This window comes from Cygnus olor, chromosome 2 (assembly GCF_009769625.2).
Source record: "Cygnus olor isolate bCygOlo1 chromosome 2, bCygOlo1.pri.v2, whole genome shotgun sequence".
Taxonomy (NCBI): domain Eukaryota; kingdom Metazoa; phylum Chordata; class Aves; order Anseriformes; family Anatidae; genus Cygnus; species Cygnus olor.
This window is the reverse complement of record NC_049170.1, coordinates 43,051,617-43,073,839: the sequence shown is the minus strand read 5'-3', so window position 1 is coordinate 43,073,839 and position 22,223 is coordinate 43,051,617. Positions and strand designations below refer to the sequence as shown.

The window sequence follows — 22,223 nt, the reverse complement described above, 5'->3', positions numbered from 1 at the left end:
CTTTTGGAATACATATTAAATTACCTGGCATTGCTTGAGAAAAAATCAACCTATGAACCCAACTTTGCTCTTTTAAATTTCACATTCTTCCAGTAGCTGAAACAAGTGGTGTGGTTCCCACCTCTCATGCAAAACCCTGCTGCGTATGCAACTACAAAGGAACAGCACAAACGAAGAATTTCATATCAAAGGCATTCCTACTGCTAGTACCACTCAAAGACAAATCGTTGCAGTGAGCTTCCAATCTCTGTCCTTTCTGGTGTTGTGATATGTAGCATTTCTGATATTTATAAGAAAGCTTAGACTAAATATTACACCGCACAAAATACCCAGATAATACAAGTGCATTACTAAAAAGCCCAGCAACCTGTACCCGTAATAAGGATAACACAGGCAACAGAATTAACATCCATGCAAACATTTTTTCTTTGAACTCTGAACATGGATAAATTCATTCCAGGACAGTCTGCACCTGAAAAGTGTGCTCACCCACTACAGAAGAGACCAACCTCTTGCCAAAGTGCAAGGAGAGGGACTTCCAGTGCAAGCAAGCCCAGCTGCCTCCAGACTCACAACCTCCCATGGCTGAGCTCGTTTCCCACAGTTCATAACCTACATTTGATAGTGCAGCATAATGCTGAATTCAAGCCTACTTTGCCTATTTGGAAGTAGGTAATCTGAATAAAATGAAATAACTTTTGCTCAGAAGGGAACTCTCTCAATTTTCCCTTCACAGCTGCATTTTCTGTTACTCAATTTCAAGGAAGCCAAAGTGACTGAGAACATCTGACCTAATCATTTAAAGGGCTCATATATGGCCTTCAATCTCTTCCTTGGGGACTGATGTTGTATCATATCTAGGAAGCAAAGAGGAATTTCCCATGTAAATTCTGAATTAACTTTTCCAGAAAGTGTATTTCAACTCCCATTTCTACCAAGGAAAAGGGTTAGTCAAGAAGACAATCGCTGTGTATTTTGTGTTTTAACTTTGTATATAGTCTACCTCCCATGAAGTTGCTAAGAGATACTTGTCAAAAACTGTATGTGAAACTCCAAGGAAACTAGGTAAACACAACCATATACCCCTGTATATAAAGTGTCATGCATTCCTCAAGAATAGTCCTTGAAAATAATTCCTTAAATTGTTACATGCTACACTTTTCCTTTCAAATATTGACTTCCCTTTTCCTCCCAAAGCATTTTGAGGTTTCTTCTGTAGTTATAGTTTTTTTCTTACAATTCATCAAGAGTTATCATAACAGTATATGAGTGCTTTTAACAACGCTTTATCACTACTTTAACCAGAAATCACACGTAACCCTAAAGACCAATGATGGCCTTCAGAAAACAAATTTCAGCAGAGTCACTGAAATAAGTTGTCACCAACTTTCAAAGGCCACTACCTCAAGCTAGCCTGACTTGAACCCTTCCCAGCACTGTAGCCAACCTGTGACAAGTCCTTCACAGCATCTGAGCAAATGATAGATATTCTCTTGGCCAACTGAAGCACAGAATACATTGTGTGCATATATTATGTTTAGTGAGTAAAAGAGGATGAAGAGAAGAAGACCACCTTTTCTCCTTTATAATGCAAACTTTACATGTAAATGTGTGTAAGGAATTTTAATGAGAGGAACACTTTAAACGTATTAAAATAAATTATGCAGGAAAGCAGCAGGAGAGCAACAGATGTACAGATTCAAGGGTGACATGCTTAGTTTCACTTGATGAATGTTTGTTTTGTTGTTTTGAAAAATTAATGTAATGAAATATTTAAAGTGAACAAGAAACTTTAAAATTGACTTGGGGGATGGATTGCTTCCTTACAAGGACAGGGTTTTATTACGGAAAATATGCTGCCAGCATTTGAATCAGGATTCTATGAACAACCATTATGTTACTCCTGAAAGTAATTTCATTTAGGGATGTCTTACAGACAGTGTGTTTCCAAACCATGGTATAACACCTCTTGTGGCCCATGAAGCTAAGAGCAAAGTCTTCACAGCAAAATTATAGGACAGTGTTTCTAAGCAAAAAGGTGGTGATGTGATAATTTTCAAAAGCTTCTGAAGGCTGACCGTTGCCCTATGGTCCACAAAATTCAGGATCACGGCTTTTACCTAACAGTGACAGTAATAATTCTAGAAACAGCACTGACATTTAATTGTCTTTCTTTCAGGTACTTTACCAAAGAAAGGAAGTAGAAAATTATGAGAATCCCTTCAACTTTTACTTCTTGTCTCTAAAGCATCTATTTTCTTCTCTACACCCTGATCTGTTTCTTTTTGATCAGTGAAACTTTGTCTTTGGAAACTACCTTCCAGGTATTTAAAATTTGGGCATCCAAACCAAAAGGAGATCTGAAAACCAGGCAACAGGTTCTCTGCCTAGGCTCTGCAGCTTTCATCACCAAGAGCTGTGAGGGAGTCAAATGCTCGATTCCCCTCTGCAGCCTGTGCTGCATATAGAGAAAAAGTAAGTATTAATCCTCTGATTGCTCAGCCTGGGGTCAAATCTCAGAATTATAAGTAAGAGTGAGGTTGTAATGCCCAACGGAAAGTGACTGTGAATGAAGCAACAAACAGGAATTATTAACCTTGCCCTCAGCACCTCAGGGAATCACAAAATTCTTATTATTTTCAAAGAGTAAGAATGTTCCTGAGAATATCCAGCCTCTCCTCCATGTGAAAATTGTTCATGAAGCAAGTAAAGAAGAACAGAGGAGGTTACAATGACATAACTTGCATGCCGAGCCTTTGAAATGATAGCCTCGTGAGAAAGAACATGAATCAGAAGGATGCTTTGATTTTTGCTTTTTTTTTTTTTCTTCGTATAACAAAACAAAACAAAAAAACCCTCCCATTGTCCAGTACTTTGCTCTTTACCATTTAGAATGGCTGGTAGCCAAGAAATGCAAACTAACCATGTATGAGTGATGCAGCTGCAAGGTTGTTTTGCAAAAACAAAAGAACTTTTTGTGGCCTAGAAATGTTCCCCAACTCTAATCCATCTAAGAACAGATCACTACCCAAAACAGCAACAGCAAAGAAAGCCCTTCCGGCTAAAAAAAAATAAAAAAAATCTAAATTGCATAATACGTGGAAGTTGCATTATTTTTATAACAATTTAACTTCAAGAATTATATGTATATCTGATAGACACCGCTCCCCTCCCAGTATCTTGATTCCCTATACACAGGATCCACAAGCAGAACATATTTTCATGGTGGACTTTACCAAAGTATATTTTAGTTTCATGAAAATTCGATTAAACAACAGAGTGCAATTATCTGTTTACTGGCAAACAGGCAGTCCACATTAGTTCAGCTCTGCTTTGCTGAACTGTGTTCAACTGCTCAAAGCATTCAACTGTTTCATTATGAGATTTCATCAGACACCCCTGGCTCCAGCACCACGGCACAGAAAATGGGATGCACAATGCCCGCTGTTCTCCATAGTTTGGCTGCTGCTGCTTAAAAGCCGCCCCTGCTCTCCACGGAAATGGTTTACAAGTATTTCAAAGGTTAGCTTAGCATCATATATGTATGGTTTATATTAGCCGTGTCTTATCTAGGCTGCTCCCCATCTCACTTGAGTCATTATGCCTAAAAATCAACAGTGATGGTATTTTATACTATATTAACCACATGTAGCCTTACATCCTGGTGTAACTTCCCACCAGCACACACAAAGCCAGCCTGTCCCTGCATGGCCGAGCTGGCATCCACATGCTGACGGCATGCAGTACATCTGATTTAATTCCCATTTAAATGTGAAACTCCCGATGGAGCCAGAAAAAGCCTTGATCCTGGGAGATGTTTCAAGTGAGCTGACCCCCTTCTTGACGCAGGCTGATCTCAGATCTGAAATGTCATGCACAATTACCCTAAAGTCCTTGACTCTGAATCTCCAACTCCCAGCGTTATGCAGGCTCTCTTTTTCCCCCTGACAACTTTCAGGGCTTGATTTGAGGAAACTACAAGGTTTGTCTTTCAGAAGTACTCACTAAAATGAGAGCCATGACTTAACACAGAAAAAAAAAACCCACAACATTACTCTTTACAAATTAAGCAGCAGAATGAAGACTATTGGGAAAAAAGAGTAATAATGCCTCGCAATGCAGGCAATCTAAAGATTTCCAGATCATTTTTTATTCAATCCATGGTGTGGGACCTCTCTAATTAGGACAAAAGCTCCACCTTAAGCATGCAGAGACCGATGTTATACTGGGTTTGTATATTGGTATCAGTGTGTATATATAGAAGGTTTCTATTGTGGTTCACTATTAAAATTGTCTATTAAAGTTGTTATAAATCGCTTGCGTTGGGATTTGAGGATATTGCTGTATCACTCTTTTAAAACACAATCCTATGCAATGTCAGATATCTTGAAATAAGTAAATCAGGTATTAAAAAATTAAACCTTTCTCATGTGGAATATCTGAAAGAGCCTGGTCAGGGAGCATTGGACTCTGACAACGTCTCAGAAGGAAGGAAAAACTGTTTTCTGTGGGCTGTTAAAACTGTAGCTCTTCTAGTCTAGAACACAGAAACTATAGACTTGCCCCTTTTATATTTTCATGCAATGACAAAACTAATAATCATAACAAAGACCACAGAACAGATCAGAACCTTCTCTCAACTGAGCAGCAATAGCCATGGGAAAGCAGCTACGATGCTGTACAATGTCTGCTCCCCAGCATCGTCTGTCTGTTAGCTCACCAGCCCAAAGATATTCTCAGCACACTGTCATCTCACTGCACATGGAAATGAGCAAACAATTTAAAGGCAAATAGGAAAAAAAAAAAAAAAAGGCATTAGGAAAAAAAATAAAAGAGGGGAAGTCTTTAACCAGGAAATTAAAACCAGGATCTAACAAAAGCCTTAAGCATGTTTCTAATTTTGGCAAAGGAGGAGACTCAGCATCTTAAAGGCTGTCTTTTTGTCTGGAGTAGTGCTTTGAGATTTCCAAACAAGCAACAACCAGTAAAAAAATTTAAACACAGAAAAAAAAAATGCAATTGAAGAGAAAATAGCAAAAGAAAAACATATCAGGATGTCAAATGCGAAGGAATGTGCTGAGAATTGGCTGTTTTCAAGACTGATGCAACTTTTAAAAGCTAGCACGGAAGAGGAGGAACTGTTTTAAGTTGATAGATGCTTTGGAGTTCTGAACAAGAGAAAACAGGAAATACCTAAGGAATTGTTATTTTGGTTTTGGCAGATATTAGGGACAGACCTTTAAAGTGCCACAAGAGCAAAAGGATATCCTCTTTGAAGGGAACATGAGTACTTTTCTAAGAGCTAAGCTCAATTGCTGAAGCCCGTAAAAAAGGATTGATGTATGTGAATGTTAACATTCATGGCTCAATTCTCTATCCAGCTCAGCTGAGATCTAATTCCAAGAGACAGGTATTTCAGCACAAAAGCACATGCCAACAAATTAAAAGCAGTATCCAGACGGAAGATGCAGGCAGCAATTCTCTCAAAAATCAGCACACAATAGGAAAATATCAGGAAAGTTAATTCCTTAAAAATGATTACCTAGAAAAACAGATTTATAATCTCTAAAAACAAAATAAAACCCACCAAAAAAACCACAATCTGACTTCAGGAGTTAATGAGCTTGAACTAAGATATAAGATTAAAAATCAGATTTCTTTGAGATTTGCTAGTGTAAAAATATACAGAAGAGCTATGCACTAATTATTTTTATTATTCTTAGTACTCCAAACTTGCCATGTGATACCAAGCAAATCTTCCCATCTTTGGCCTCACCATCCCTATTGTAAAGAATGGCCAAAGACTACTTAATATATTACCTTGTGAGTTAATTCATTTGTGAGATGCTCAAGTACTAGGGACATTGAAGGAAATGGAAATAGATAAGAATATTGAACAAAACCACCACCGCTATCACCACCACCAACAACAAAAAGTCCAAAGTAATCAAATTATAAAAAGAGCAGAACTGCTTTTAATGCAACTGGACATTGATATACCACTATAAATTTGGTGATTCAGAGGAGTTTTTAGCTTGTTCAGACAAGTGAGATAAATTGATTTTGATCTATCCAGAATGGTGAACTTTTATTTGTCTTTAAGACAAAGATTCAAAACCATCCTTTAAAGCCTCAGCAGATGTTTTAAAATGGACTTTGTTCTTTCGCCCAGCTGCTCTTTGAAAGCAAGGCTCACACTGCTGTCCAGGACAAAAATCAAGCATGTTCTTAAAAATTTAGGAAGGGGGATTTAAGAATGTGCTGGGAAACCTTTCTGAACCAAGGTTGTCAATGACATTTCAGGAGAAAAAGAATTATACATATATAAATACAATCCTATGAAAATCAGTGTTGATGAAAAATAGGCTTGTCAACAATCCTGGCATGACAGGTGGGATCACAACTTAAATCTTCCCAGGTAGCCTGTATCTTAATCTACAGAAATCAACAATGCAAGGCATATCAAGGAATATCCAGTCAACATCTTTCACATGTATCAGAGCTCAAAAAGCCCAAGCAAAACAGACAAAGCAAGATGAGTAGCTGTCATACAGATTTAGCTCCAATGATACAAACGTGTTATCAAAAGAGGTTATCAGACAACAGAAGGTTTCTCCTCTCTAATCTGTCACAGCATAAAACATTAAGCAATTCTGACTGCACTGGGAAAGAGACAGCAAAGGATCCTCTCTAGGTCCAAGCCACCAGCACCCAGTCGAGCCCAGTGTGGAGGAATCCATGCCATCAGCAGGCAAACCCTTCCTTCGGGAGTGGGTAAATGACAAGCTGCAGACGGTGTCTGATCTAGTGCTGCAGGCACAGGACATGCAGATGCAGGACTGCATTTACAAGACGTTCAGTGCAGCTGAGGCTGCTCAAAACCCGTGGAGGAAATTTTTGAAATGTTGGCATAAAAGAGATGGTGACAGCAAGGCAAGGCTAGCTGCGGGGAAGACACACTGCACCAAGCCTGCCGGGAGCTGGGAAGAGCGAGAACCATTTTTGTAATCAAGATACTCTCTCTAAGATGTTCAGCAACAAGGAAAGCGAGATGCAGTCAGCTGTTCTTCCAGTAGCTGCTTCTGCGGGTTAAACTTGATGTTAGTCTTCCTCTGTCACATCTGCCTTAGATGGTGTACGTAAACCGTTGACGGACCCATAGCTGAAATCTGTCAGCAGTGTGGGATAACTGAGTTTTTCTGATTTCTTGATGGTGGTTTGTAAGTTCTTACAGCCACTTTTAATTTTATTAAATATGCTTGCGCTGGCTAAAGCCTTTCACAGTGCCTCCTCAGGGCTCCCTTACAGTCTTCAGATTGAGACTGGACTGCTGAGGATTCATCGTGTCCCTAGAAAAAGGGCTAGATTACAACAACATTTTGCACAGCAGTTACTGCTAGTCTCTACCTGTATTTCTCTTCTGCAGAATGTTAAAAACATGACAATAAAGATAATTAAGTTTGTGGGTTTTATTAGATGTGCAGCAACCAGGCAGAAAGGTTTTCATGTTCACTGCTAGGTACAAGACCCGATGCATGAGAAACGGTAATGAGACACCGAATTAGCCATTGATTCAGCTCTGCCAGTGGTGACTGAAAACCATTATGTGGTGACTGCTCTGTTTTGGGGGTCTGTTTGAAGTATGTTGGTGGTCCTCATGTACTTCCTAGGAGACAAACATCTGCTGAACAAAACCCACTATCAAAATCAATATATTTAGCATCTTTTTGAAATGCTCCATTTAAAGGAAGGGTGGATCTTTTTCCTCATCCTGAGAGTTGATCTTTCTTGTGTGACAAATAGAAGCTTTCAGCTTCCAAATTGTTTTTATGGGATAAAGAAAAAGTTTTATTTCCCAGGTCTGACAGTCTGGCTCAATGTATTCATTTTCATACAGTTGGTAACATTAACTTTAATAGTCAATAGTTTCAACTATGCCTAAAAAAATTCAAAACCTAAGTATCCATGAAGTTTAATGGGACTGAGGTACCTCTCACTCAAATAACTTTAAAAATGTCCATGGTATTAGATTAGGAACAGATACTGGAGGAGTAGCATGGAGCCCACTTACTAAACGTGACTCCTGTCCATCACTGCTCTGACATTCAGAAAGACTTTCTGGAACTGAAGACCATGCAAAATGGTCAGGACAAGAGAATTCAGAGTCAGTCCTCCTGTTGCACTCATTTTTAAGGGTGCTGAACATTTTTTTGTTTTGCCAAAACCAGCAAGCAAATTGGTAAATGAGCAACATCTTGAGGAAAACAAAACAAAATAAACCTTTGAAATTAAACTTCAGACATGCTCCAGCATCTTCAAAATTTTCCATCTTGAACTGTTACTGTCCCATCTACATTTTCTATTTTTTTTAACACTGAAACTAAATCCCCGTTTAGGTGAAATTGCTGTTACACTATATTGAAACCAGTCACCTAGGTCATGAGATGCACAAAAGGTCAATATTTGGTTGAAATTATGGGCAGGCAAAACATGTCCGTATATAAATGAAAAACTGTCTACCAACATCTCACAAAAAATGCATTTAGGATACTTAATGACTATTCTTTATGTTCATTATATGTGGTATGCTGAAACATAGATAGCATTTATATGGAAAAGAAAAAGCTGCCCAGCCTAAACCTGCATCCATCACACAACACCTGTTGGAACCTACGGCATTGGGAAGTTTCTTGGTGCTGCCTCTCACATGCAGGGGGAATACTCTCTGCTGTTACAGAATCCAACCCAATTTTCCCTGGTTTATATCAGAGCCACCAGCCCTCAGGGCTAGTCTGAAATAAGATAAATTGGAGGTGAGAATAACCAATGACATCAACTCCTGTATCAGTGAAAGACAGACTCTCACAATATATTTACTCCTATGCTAGCAGGGTTCTTTTGAAAATCCCAAATGCTGGGGCTTTCATTACACTGTAATGTAAAACTCAGTTGATGGAGAATTGCCTCAGGGAGAGCACACTGGAAAGCAGATACTCATGGTGCTTCCATACTGGGTGAGCTTGGAGGTGGTAATTCAGACAAGGACACAGTCAGTAGGCTGCTGGGTCACATTTTCTTAACTTGAATAGGTACAAAACATTCTTCAAAACTTTATGAATAACTGTTATGAACTATAAAACTTTATGTTCAATTACAAAGTTTAGATATTTACATAAAGAAAGAAAGAAAAAAAGCCAGAGAAAAATTAAGACTCAGATTCAGTCAATTCAGTGTAATCAGTAACCTAATTGCAGAAGAGGCTGATTGTATTCAGTAAGGTAATAGTGTAAGTGAAGAGCCACACACAAAAACTGCGATATTTTCTGTTAGTATTTGGGGTGGGGGGAATTCATGTTATTTTTAAGAGAAAAGTCTTACATGGAATAAGGCTGGCAAAATTTGGCTTGAAAAGTATTTTCTCATACCATATCAATGCAATAGTAAAATTAAATTACTCCTTTCCTCCCTCCTCTCTCATTTTTTGGTTTCTTTTTAATTTGCTGAATAGTAGAAATTCTGGAAATACTATATATAATCAAGGGATTATATACAGGGTGGTGGTGGAAATGCTACATACAAAATGCTGTTTTAATGAGCTTTAACAAAAAGAATAAATGTAGAATCAGTCAACCAGCACCTTTCCCCTCCCTCTTGATGTTTCCTACCTTGTAGAAGGTAAATTGCAGGCACATCATAGACACTAAAGCAGTCATAGTAAAATGAAGGCTCTTTTGCCCCTCTTTCAAGTTCCTCTGATTGAACCTGGGAAAGGCCTTTCTATGATGTTGTGATCAAACACTGCCATTCAAACAAGAAAGGCTAACAGAGATGGCCAAGAAATGGGGCTTGTTCAGCTGCTAAGGACTGCTGACCATCATAATGACATTGTTGTCGGGACAAAAAAAAAATCCAATAAAATGTTAGACTCCTGCTTCCCCAGTGCTTTTAGGATGAATTGCTTTTCTCTGTTGTGCAGTACTATTTGAGGAGGGAAAGAGGGAGAGATGGTCTTCAACTATGCAAGAGGCTCCTGGTATTCAAAACGTATGGAAACTACCATTGTGATACTGCTCGTCTTATTTTGTCTAAATGAGCCGAAAAGGGAAAGCTTTTCACACACTACTTCACAAACGTCATGCCCCTTCATGCTCTCAGGGTGGAAGCTAGTCATCAGTGCTCCTCTGGCAGCCAAGGAAAGGTTTATGTTTTGAAGGATGCAGGATGCAGAGTGTTTCTACTTGTATACTGCTGGGCTTCAATGAACCTTTTTTTTTTTTTCAGGTTAGCTGGAATTCACAGGGCAAAGGCTCAGGCTGAAACCTTGACTGAAACTTCTCCATACTTCAAATTTGAAAACGTTTAATGTGAAGTGAAAGCTAGTGGAAAAGTGTGAGTGAAGGGAGAAGGAGGAGGAAAGAAAGAATTTTTCTATAAAGGGAAATCATTCCCCTTGGTAATAAATAAATAAATAAAAAGAACATTTAAACTGCTTGCTAGATATTATTGAGCATAACACACCATTAGCTCAAGAGGTTAGTCTGTGCTCAGCTAGACTGATGCCCTGCTCAAGTTAGCTTTTTTAACGAGTTTTAAACTAGTTGGCTCAGGTGTGACAACACTATACTGCAGCAGGAGGGCCTGCAAAGCAGATGTACTCCATCATTTAAAGTGTCCTGAAGGGACTAATAAAGTAACGCAGGAGGGGAAAAAGCTGGAGGAGTTATGCCAAGGGGAAGAAACAGGAGGAGTTGTGCCGCTGCTGGCCAGAGTTGATGCAAATGCAGAATTCCTCCCTGAAATCTGAATCATGTACAAACGACTTTACAATGTTCCACATTGTTTCATGCTCTGATTTGCATGTTTTTATTTGTTTGTTTTGCCTTGTTTTAAATTGCCAGCCCTTTAGACCTAAACAATCTGAAATTCAAGCTGTGAATCTTTCTGGCTCATAAAATTTGCCTGCTATAACACCTGCGCAACTCGTCTGTCTGGTCTTGGATTTCACAAGAGCGTCCAAGGAACAGCACTGTCTCTGGACCAGAAACTTGTCGGCATTTCTACTGCTGACGTATGAGCATGACAGAACTCAGTGCACCTGCTCTCAGCTGCGTTGGTTCCACAGCAGTAACATATAGAAGAGACTGCTTTGTTCATCAGCAAATACATCTGTCTTTGCATATAAATGGAACAGATTTGCTGAATTAGAAGATTTACATAGTCACTCTTCAAAGCAAAAATTCACTTTGAGGTAAAAAGAAAAATGTATATATTAAAGTGACTTTAGATAAACTGTGACACAGTTCATTACCACTAGATATTACAAACGACAAAAGAATGCAACTCTCCATTTATGTTGCAGACTTCTGGAAATATTAGGAAAGATATGACAAGTGATACTGTGACAGAAAAAAAATTTATATTTTCTCATTATTTATATGCCATATTGGTCTCTAACTGCAATCTTACAAACCAATCCAAAGATCTTAATCCAAACTGCAGTAACGCTGTTTTGTACATCACAACCTGAATTTCTGCAATACCACAAACTTATCTTATACATTTTTGTTACTTCCAGTTACAGAATGATAATAATTAAAAAAAAAAAAGAAAGGATTTCTCATTAATTATACAGCCAGATTACAAAAGTAAACATTTAATAATAAGGTTATTTAAAATACTAAACCATATGGTTATTTTCCTTAGAACTTACAGACAAGTACCAGCATAAATAAAACACAGAAACAACAACAAAAATGTACCACATCAGATTTTCTGAGACCTTCCCCATCATCAACATCTTTATGTATTTCTGGAAAATCAAGCCCTAGACAAAGGTGGCACTAAGTCTTTTCTCACACAAATTCCCTGAAGAATACAAACTATGTGATTTAGCACTGATACACACCTCCTAATGTCCAAAATACAAATTAACCCGACTCACGTTCATCCAAGAAATAAGTGCTTACCTGCTATTGTGGTTACTGGGTAGACATCTAATTCTGTATCATGCTAACCAAAGGGAGTGATGCTTGAGCTAAATTGAAATAAGATGTAGTACTGAGCAGATAGGTGATGTTTTTTCTTTTTTTTTTTTCCTAAACAGTATTCCTTTGTCTTTAAAGAATACAAAATCTTCAAATTATAAGAAATTTAAGAGATTTGAATGGATCTTTGCAGCAAGACATGGAAATATGTGATATTAAACCAGAACCATTTACCTGAATGTCAGCTCAGCAAGAATAACTGGTTACATAAACATAACTCTGGGAAAAAAAAGAAAGGAGCTAAAGATGGAGAAACCTCTGTTGTTCAGTGATCAGAAATGACATACTTCACATTTGAAATTCTCAAGAATGGCATGAAGCAACATAACTATTTTCTGACTTTTAAAGTCTGTCTTTGAAAGGAAGGAGATAGTTCAAGAAAAAACTCGATTTCAGTTGAAGTCATAAAATATTGCACATCTATGGCTGAAGAGTCAATTCAAATGGGATTAAGGACAAGCCATACTTGGCTGAGCTCTACAAGGAGGGCAAGGCCAAGAGCCTCTGCTGGTGTTGCGTGACAGTCACAGCTCTAAATGGGAGAACAGAAGATGAAGCACTGATGAGGCTGGCCACACCACACGTATCTGCACAAGCCACAGGACAAAGCCACAGAGACCTAACTAGGGAAGTGCTGTCTAAACAGATGGTTTTAAATTTTCTACTAATTCTGCACCTATCCTATAGTTTCTTGGGAGAAAGTCTGCTTTTATTACCATCTCCTGCAAAGTCTATGTGATTTTAACTCTTATATGATATCTGAACAATCAAAAGGTATTTCCCCAGAAACATACTGTTCTCCATATGCCACCGAGGCACCTCCTAACATCCAACACAACCTAGGCAAGGGGTCCACAGAGCCCATTCCGCACTGAGCAGTTTTCCACAGAAACCTGAGCTGGGGACTGCTGCCTGCATACCACTGAGGACATGGGGAGTACCTGAGTTGAAAAGCAGGATGAGTTACAGTGACCTCGTGGTCATCACCAGGACTTGGGGAGGACAGTAACAGAAGTTATTAAAGACCTACACAGTCAAAGACAAAGACTGTGAACTGACAGAAATCAAAAGGATGTTTACAGGGTTTGAGATGTAAAAGAGATTTCAGCTAACAATGAGCTGAGCACGTGCACTCACAGAGCAGAGAAAGTGAAAGGTAACAGTGATTCCATAAAAAATGACAGCCAGGAATTGTAGACAGGATAAAGAAACTGAAAATTTGTTTAACAGTTATTTTACAGAAGTCTTTACAAGGATCATATTTCTGATATAGTAGGGAAGGATTTATTTACTGAACTCAGCAGATAACAATGAAAATATTTACAAAACTGAATTCTTAGAAGGTAGATAATGTAAAGGATCCAGATAACATTAATATCATATATGTTAAAGGAAATGAAGATACAAATGAGGGAAATAAATTTTATTTTTCTGAACATAGATCTTTTCTGAGGATAGCAATGCAGATAATCCTCTTTTTAAACCAGCTCCACAGAGTATTACCAGTATGAAATTTGGCAGAATGCAGTTTATTCAAAGTTCTCTGTAGAGCGCAATTGTTTTAAGCTAACTATAAACCAATATCTAGTTTCTACTTTTGCCTCTTGTTCTGTCATGTCTAAAATGCCAAATACATATCCATATATGTACAGAGAGAGAGATAGTAAGACATGGATATTTATGGTAATGCATTACTTACCTTGATAAAGTGACTTAAAGTCCCCAAGAAAACAGTTTTGGAATAGTTTTTCAGTGGTTATACATATAAATCAAGAGACATAACCAAAAAGTTAAAGAAGCAAATTAAGACGAAGGGGCTAAGAAGTTATCAAATAATACATTTTAAGTTCATTCATTCAGAAAAAGAATTACAGCGTCACTAATGACAAGATATCATTTGTTCACCCAATAAGAAAAGAAGATAAATAGCTTAAAATTTTGCTTTTATCCATTGCACAATTAACCCTCAACTGGATTATTTTTTAGTTCTTAGTTCTAGTTTTTACTCTTGGTCATGATCTCCTAGAAAACACATTGCTCTTAAATATGTAACTCCATGTTCTAAGTCTGCCTCTCTGAAGCAAAGATTAAACATTTGAATTTACTCTTTGACTTTAGAGAATCCAGGAGATGACCCTAGAAAAATACTGAAACTAACGAGAGAGGTAGAAAATACCTGTTCCTTCTGGTGAAATGAGTCCACAGAAATGTAGTGCTTTGGCCCTACTCAAGAGAAAAATGCATGACTGATAATGATCATTATTTAAATAAAGATCTTGCTGCCTGAGGTATTTGCAAATATATCAGTATTGTTGCAAATAATTTCTTTCTATTTAAGAGTTGCTGCTCTAGTAATAGTTCTGTAATGCCACAGTCACTTGTTACTAGTAGGGTTCTTAACCTACACAAAAATATATAATGCTTCCCACCTCTTTCTGTTTATCACGTATTTATAACCTAGCAGGAAAAGTAGTAGTAAAAGCCACACAGACCCACTCTGAAAGAGGAATATTCTTGAGCATGCACTGTATTCATGTGTCTCACTTCCTTGAAATTTTCGCTGAGATAGGTATTGGCCAAATGGCCTCTGACAATCAAAAGTATTTACAAAGCAAATGAAATTTAGGAAGTACTATAATTACTAGAAAATGCTGTGAGGGAGCATAATGGATGTATCAGCAGAGGATAATTACCACAACTGATGCATGTTCCTGTGAAATTCAAGAGAGGGAAGTAAAAACTTGTTAAGCCGTTGAATTTATTCAAAAAGAGATTTTTTATTTTTATTTTTTTTTAAGACATCCAGGTGTACTGGGAGCTGAACAGTTCAAAAACTCTATGAGAAATCTGTACTCAATGCTTGCCCATCTAAGGAGAAATTAGGTTGCTACTGATGGAAAAAACAGGCATTTTTACTTCAATTCAGTCACTGAAAAATATGATAGATTAGCAAGATTTCATATCAAAGTCCCCCTATTCACCAACAAAAAGAGATGTGGCATTGGAAGGCTAAGGGCAAGCTACCTTCATCATGAATAGTGCTCTTCGCATCTTGACTGAGATGTAGAGTGCTATAGTCTGATATATTCATTTGCTGACTTCTCTTTCAGAGGGGCAATAAAGGGCCTAAACAATTAGTTTCACGTGGGGCTGTACTCTCTAGTTAAAAAAAAAAAAAAAAAAAAAAAAGACCTATTAGGCCCTGGTCAATTATTTACCTCAGAGAAGCTCTGCAGCTCTGCTAATAAAGAAAAAAAAGAAAAACTAACAGAAAAAAAAAAATATATCAACCAAAGCTACTCAGACTATTTATGAATTTCACATGGAATCTGCTGAGTACTGATGTTTTGCAGATTTCTCAAGACAAATGTTCTTTCTCAGTCTGGAAGAAATGGAAAGATATTAACTAATTATTTATGGGACAACCAATTATCTTGCACTGTATATCTAAGACTGAACATCATGAAATGCCTATTAGTTGAGCAAGCAGGACAGTGGAGCAATTCCCTTTGGAATGGAGTGAAGCCAAGCAGTTGGACAGAGGAGCCCCCTTAGTGAGAATAATTCACTAATACGGACGTAATACTGCTCAATTTACCTAGACATTACACATCTGACTAGCAAAACGTTTAGAGTGCCAGAAAATAACCCTTACACTGTCACTGTCTTGAAGTAGAGCAGTATGGAGCTGCAAATGCTCAGCTCTACAGCTTTTTGACAACAGACAGTAGCTGAAGTTAGAAAGTCCACAAGGAATGATACGGTTTTGTCTCGGGCAGGGACACAATACAGGGCCTTCGGAGTGCCCTGTGTGTCCTCCTTTCCTTGCAGAAGCAACACAGTTTTACTTCTTCCTGATGTATTGTTAGCCAAGGCCAGCACAGATGTGTGACTCCTGGCTGTGCTCAAATGCTCACGTACATAAGTTACTCTCCTCTGGAGAGTGAAAAAGCAAGCAGACAAACAAACCAAACAATAAATTTACATTTAGTTGGAAGGAAACACTAGTTGGGAAAGAACTTGGTATTCAAAATGAATGTCTGAGATAGACCTTCAAAAGGATATAACACAGGCCTACAGGTTTTTCACTGTGAAAGGCAGAGCTGTGGTGCCCTGTCTTTCTGACAAGCTGCTCAGCATCAGCAGGGATGCCTAGCTGCCAAAATAGTTTGTCTGGTCCATAAACCCACTGCCTCAGGGAGCAGGGTAACACAAACGGCCTGCAGCCAGGTCGATTTATTTTCTTATGGGCCTCATCCAACCTGTTACTAGACGGCAAGCCTGAACCAGAGTATGAGAGTTTAGATGAGGTATGTGGACAAAAAATATTAAGACCCTTGCATTTCACTGGTAGGCCTGAAAGAAATCCATCTGAATATCCACAATCAATTCAATTGAACCCTAAAAGGATTGATTAGTTTTCTCTCACAGTAAGATCATGTCTTGAGCAGTAGAGGTTAATAACAGATTGCATTGCATACTTCTACTAATGTTCTCTGGTTCCTCATTTTTTAACCAAAATCCATAAAGAGGTCACAGCAATAACTAGAGATGATTTTCTTTCTATGCCAATTATTGAGACGCTGGGAGGATAATTTTCGGACTCTGACTGTGATTTTCCAGGAGACTCGATTCTCTTTCCTTCACCATGCCGGAAGATAAGCAACTGCCAGGAAGGGGATAAAGCAAGAGGCTTCTATACTTTGCTGAAATGTTTAAATACAGGTGCATAACCAAGAAGTAGAAACTGAGTAGAAGCTCTACAGGAAACTACATTAAGAAGAAGAAACTAGAACTGACTGCTTTTTGCAGTGGTCAAAGGTAAATAATATGAGTGGCCAGTATCACTTCAATCAACCCAACTACTCAAGTGATCATGTTTATTCTCCGGCTTCTAAACAAGAAGATAAATGAATATGAGAAAACTTTTAAATATAGATTTGAAGAGTGCCTTAATCTAATAATGAGGTGCAAATACTATCTTTTATGTGGATCAAATACACTATGATAATTTCTAATTATCTGTGTTTGGAGCTACAAACTCTGTCCTCCAAAAACTGAGGATAAAATGGGATAGATATCTAGTGCATAACTGAGTGAGTTCAGTTGCTGGTTTGCCGCGTGCTGCATTATACTTTACCTGCATCTGAATGGCATTCAGGTAAATGAAAACTCTTAAAATAGTCACTTCCCAGGTCATCCTTGCAACTAAACACCGTGTGAGCACAACAATCAAGAGAAAAACATATCAGAGAAACTTATAACCATTAAAATCAAATTGCACTGTATCTCTTGGAACATGAATAAGTACTCTATCTTATCAAGACTCCTATTTTGATGTCCCACATCACTTTTGTTGAACACCCAGCATATTCCTGACCAAAAGATCATTTAAAATAAAAATAAAATAAAATAATGACTTTCAACTTCTAGCTTTCACTCTTTATCATGTAGTTCTTTTTGTTTCTGGCACTGTAAAAATATTCTGCTTTATTTCTGGCTCACGTTATCTGTCCTCTCTAACATAACTGGGAATGTAACCACGGAGCTTGCAGGGTTCTAATGATGAAGCTGCTCTTCCCAAATCCTTGCTATTCACACTCTTTCCATTGGGTGTTGCTATGATATTAAACAGATTACTATTGTGACCTAATGTATGCACACAGAAAAGCATGCCAATGGTTTAAGGTCTCTTCCACCTGTGCTGCTTTACTCTTTGTTCTATGCAGCCTGAGTCCGTTGCACTTCACACAAATAACATACATTAGCTGGTTAGCTGGTATTAAGAAAATCTGTCAGTGACTACTTTTGAAAGAGAGGGCCATAAAATGGAGTCTTCCAGCTTGCACTAAAAGTTTTATACTCTTTCATGAAGGTGATTTGACTAAAATTTATACGTACATTGCAGCATACAATTACTGTACACCGTAGTTGTGCAGATGGCTCTCTTTTAATTAGAGAATTTAGTGCATCTTCTGCATTTCTGCATAAAGAACCAGGAGAGGAATAAGAAGGAATTTAATGAAAGTAACCAAAAAAGGAAATAGTATAATGAAAAAAAAAAAAAAAAAGTAGAGAATTACTTAGGACACAATTCTTGCAAGGATTTTATGCTCATTTAATACTAGGAACTCCAAGTAGCTCTTTAAACAATTTGAGGGAGAAGTCTTCACAGATCTGTGGCCTCAGGGAAGTCTTGTCATCCAGTAAGATTCAGGCACCTGATCACTAAACTTTGCACAGCTGATGACCATAAACATGACAGCTGAAGATTTCAAAAGCAAGATATGGACTGGGACTGTGTTTTTGACATGGCAGGGACACATCACTGAATGTATTTGATGGATGTCATCAGAAAATGGCGGGGTTTCATTAAGCCATTGCAAGTACAAATAGTATAAAATCACTTCGTATTTGAAATACCCTCAGTTAGTATTAAAAGCTGCTGCTGTTGATACTAATACCTTATAACTGTAAAGAACAGAAAGCTACTATAACCTGAAATTCTGGCCGTTTTATAACCTATAATGCAGTTGCTGATCTAGTTATATTCCTAGGTTGTTAGAAAAGCACTGGCATTTACCTGTGTGGTCTTTGCTCAAATTGGAAAAAGTCACACACAATATACACATTAAAAAAGAGAGAAACAGCAAGACAATATGATTTTTATGTGTACTTAAATTTACAACTGTCAGACATAAATGTTTGAATAATACAAACTTGGGCAGAGAAGAAACTGTTATGGGTCAAAAATGATTGGCTTCAACCAGGCAAGCTGTATGCCCTCTCAACAGGACCAGCGATGTGAGTCCCTCTCAACACACACCCCAGCATTTCTGTACTCTAAACTCTTCAGTAAATTTTAAATTTCATAACGATGGCTACACTTACCTGGTAGACCAGGTGGGGTTTTCAGATATTTGCCATTAAAATGTTGAATTACTACTTCACATTTTTCTGTAGACTCCATTCTGGAAAAGAGAAGAGGGTGGGATGAGGGTAGAGGCAATATGTGTTACCAGACTGTTACGAAAGTGCTCAGTCAGCAAAAACAAAAAGGAATAGAGAAGAAAAAAAAAAAAGACAAGCACAGACGCTGAGAGAAATCTTCAAAGCTGTTCTTGCTGACTTCTGCAGAGAAACTGGTTGAGCTCGTTACGGTACAGTGTGGCTTGCAAGGAGGACCTGCCACCCTCAAAGCCTGCAGCTGCGTTCCCGGCTGTGTGTGAGCTGCTGCAGTGTCAATGAGCAGCTCCCTCCTGGCTCCGGGCTTTCTCCCCGAACAAGGACGTTCTTTATGCTCGTGTGTGCTGTCTGGAATGGCGTAATAATCTAGAATTGTTTCTAGATCCCTCATGCACCCATAACAACTTCAAATGGTGTGAAAAAAAAAAATAATTACAGGATTTGGAGAAGAACCCAGAAGATTAAGTAACATTAATTATTATCATTTAATTATTAGAGATATCAATGTTGAAAAAAAACCTGCAAAGATGGACAGTAGGGCAAAACTTAACATAATCAGTATGTGTGCCTATTACATAAAGCCAAATTCTGTTTGAAGAGGGTAATTTGCATGTAATCTTGGCCGGTTCATCTTTTGTGACCTCAAGATAACTTTCAGCATTGAGTCATTAAAGTACTAACAGTGAACTAGTACGTACATTATTGAGCAAACGGTCAAAGAGTACAAAGTTACTGGTCAAATCCTAAACCATGGCTATATCTCATCAGGGAATTCACCATTTGTTCAGGTCTTAAAAACTGACTGCATGCTAGTCCACAGCGTTTCATTGACTCTGCTACAGACTGGGTATAAAAAAGTCTGAAGAGAGGAAAGAGAGAAAAATAATACTATTAAGCTAAAATATACTCTTTTTGTTTTTCTTAGTAAAATAGTGTTTAAAAGCTAGGTTCAATATCCCTTCAATGCATTACTTCTTACCTCCAGGTACTCCCTGCAAAGTAACACCACTGACAAATATTTCTTACTTCTCACTGATTTAGATCTTTTAAAAATGAATTTATCCACCACTCTTCCTATCACATGGTTTTGGGAAAAAGTAGCATGCCCCTTGCATAGCTCACAGGTTAGGGGCTCAACATAGCGTTTAGAGCAGCGGTTTGTCTCCCAGGGTAAGATGGACCAAAATGACCACTGCCCCCACACACACACCGAAAAACCCTGATCAACACTCCAAGCAAAGTCTTTTGTCAGTTTGTTTCAACTGAAATCATTAAAAAATTGTCGCTTCTGGGACCTATCCCTGTTTTCACTGCATATCGTATGGGCTGGGCTGTTTCTACAGGCGCGCAGACAGCAACTTAGATTGTTCACTTTGGCTTCATTCAGATTTAACTAAGCGAATGTCTGCCTTTAGAGACTCTTGTCTCGGGAAGAATACATGCAATAAAAGTCTGTTTTCTGTAGCTGCAGGCGCTTAGTGTCAAACCATGTTACGTTGCACCACACAGCAGTGACAATTTCATTTTAATACATGGGGCACATTTTAACAAGCCAAAGCAGTCCCTGCAAAGAATGCAATATATAAGCTGCCAAGTGAAAGAGACTCAGTGCACTTCGTGCATTTTATGTGGGAAGAGAATAAAAGCGAAATCCACAGTGTTCTGGGATAAAAAGGCCATCACTCGAAAAGCAGCCTTAAAAAGAGCACACATTTTCTTCTCAAGTTTCACAATTAACGGCTCTCAAATACCATTGCTAGCTATCTGTAATCTGGCACACGCTTCACTTGAAACCGACACTAGCATTACCGACTCAGTTTGAAAAGGCAGCACAGCACACAAAGCCACCGATATGTGCTCCCTCCAGATGCGTTGCTGAGTAACAACTGCATCCGTCCCCTGTCTCTGCCACCCGAGTCCCCGCATGCCTTTCTTCTGCAGTGGGTCCGCCGGTGGTAGACCTCCCCTCCGGCTGCACCCAGACAAAATACGTTTTCTCTCATGAGTTTATTCACGTTGTCTGAGACAGAAACGTTTTAAAATGTTGAATGGCTGAGCCCGCTATTTAAGAACGCTAACAGCAATACAACATGTTACAAGCTAAGCTCCAGGGGACGGGTTTTCTAACGTCAGCAGAACATAGGTAAACTCGGGGGAAGAGCACTCTTCAATCTATTTGTCAGTGATTTTTTTATTTTTTATTTCACAATTGATGAAACAAAAAGTGGCAAATTACATTCTGGAAGATAGGTAAAGATATTAGATGCTTCCAAAAATTTCTGTTGAAAGGTAAAACTATTCAGCTCCTGCTGGAAAGGTGAGGACATCAGCTTTACATGGTAACAAAAATCTGCTTCTGATCAGATCATTCGCAAAGCATTATTTTCAAACTCTTCAATGGTATGTTTTTGATGTTGATCCAAAGAGAATCTTAGATAATAATTCATGTTCAGATACACCTTGGAGATACCTACAATATATCTGAGTATTATTTTGAGTCTAGAAATGCATTGCAGAAAAAAAATATCAAAGCCATAGGCAAGATTTTTCTGATATTTTTAAATGTAATGATAACTACCAAACCCCAAAAAAACTAAGATAAATGTGAAAATTTATTTCCAGTTGTGTCTATGTATAAAACTAAAAATTTCTCAAGTACAATATAAGTAACTAGACTGACTATATTCCGTCCCACTGGAAATGGAGTTCATTTAAAAAATCTGAAGACTGTTATCATTTTTCAAGACATAATTTACAAATTTATGATGATTCAGTAAGACAACAACAACAACAAAATATGATTAAGATTAGGCAAATACAAACAAAAACACATAATCTGAGGTTCACCTCTTGCTGTTAAATACTTTTTTAAAGATAATTTTTAAAATGTATATTATTCTCTCTACAGACTGTAGTGGTTCCAAAGTAGTCATTATGTGTTATAAGTAATAGGTAACCTTCAACGTGGAAAAAAAAAAAAAGGAAAAGATTTAAAAATTAAGCTCTTATACATGTTTATTATAAAGATTGAGGCAGTGTCAAGAAACAACTTAATAAAATTTATACACAAAGAATATCATGATGATTACATAATTATTACATGTGAAATATTCAGTACCATGTAATTACCAGTTAGTAGTAAAATGTGGGTTTGGTTTATGTATACCCTATAGTCTCTTTGCTTAATAATAGTATTGTAAACGAGAATCAGGC

At 37.9% G+C, this 22,223-nt stretch overlaps 1 protein-coding gene across 16 annotated transcripts in view; it reads right to left on the bottom strand.

The window, feature by feature from the left end:
* The window catches only part of RBMS3 (RNA binding motif single stranded interacting protein 3), a 708,023-nt gene that overhangs the window by 124,401 nt on the left and 561,399 nt on the right, over nucleotides 1-22,223 (bottom strand). For all 16 annotated transcript variants that reach the window (XM_040549120.1, XM_040549111.1, XM_040549115.1 and 13 more), the window contains one exon: nucleotides 18,936-19,015. In XM_040549120.1, the coding sequence (XP_040405054.1) occupies nucleotides 18,936-19,015 (80 nt within the window). The remainder of the gene's footprint in view (nucleotides 1-18,935; nucleotides 19,016-22,223) is intronic.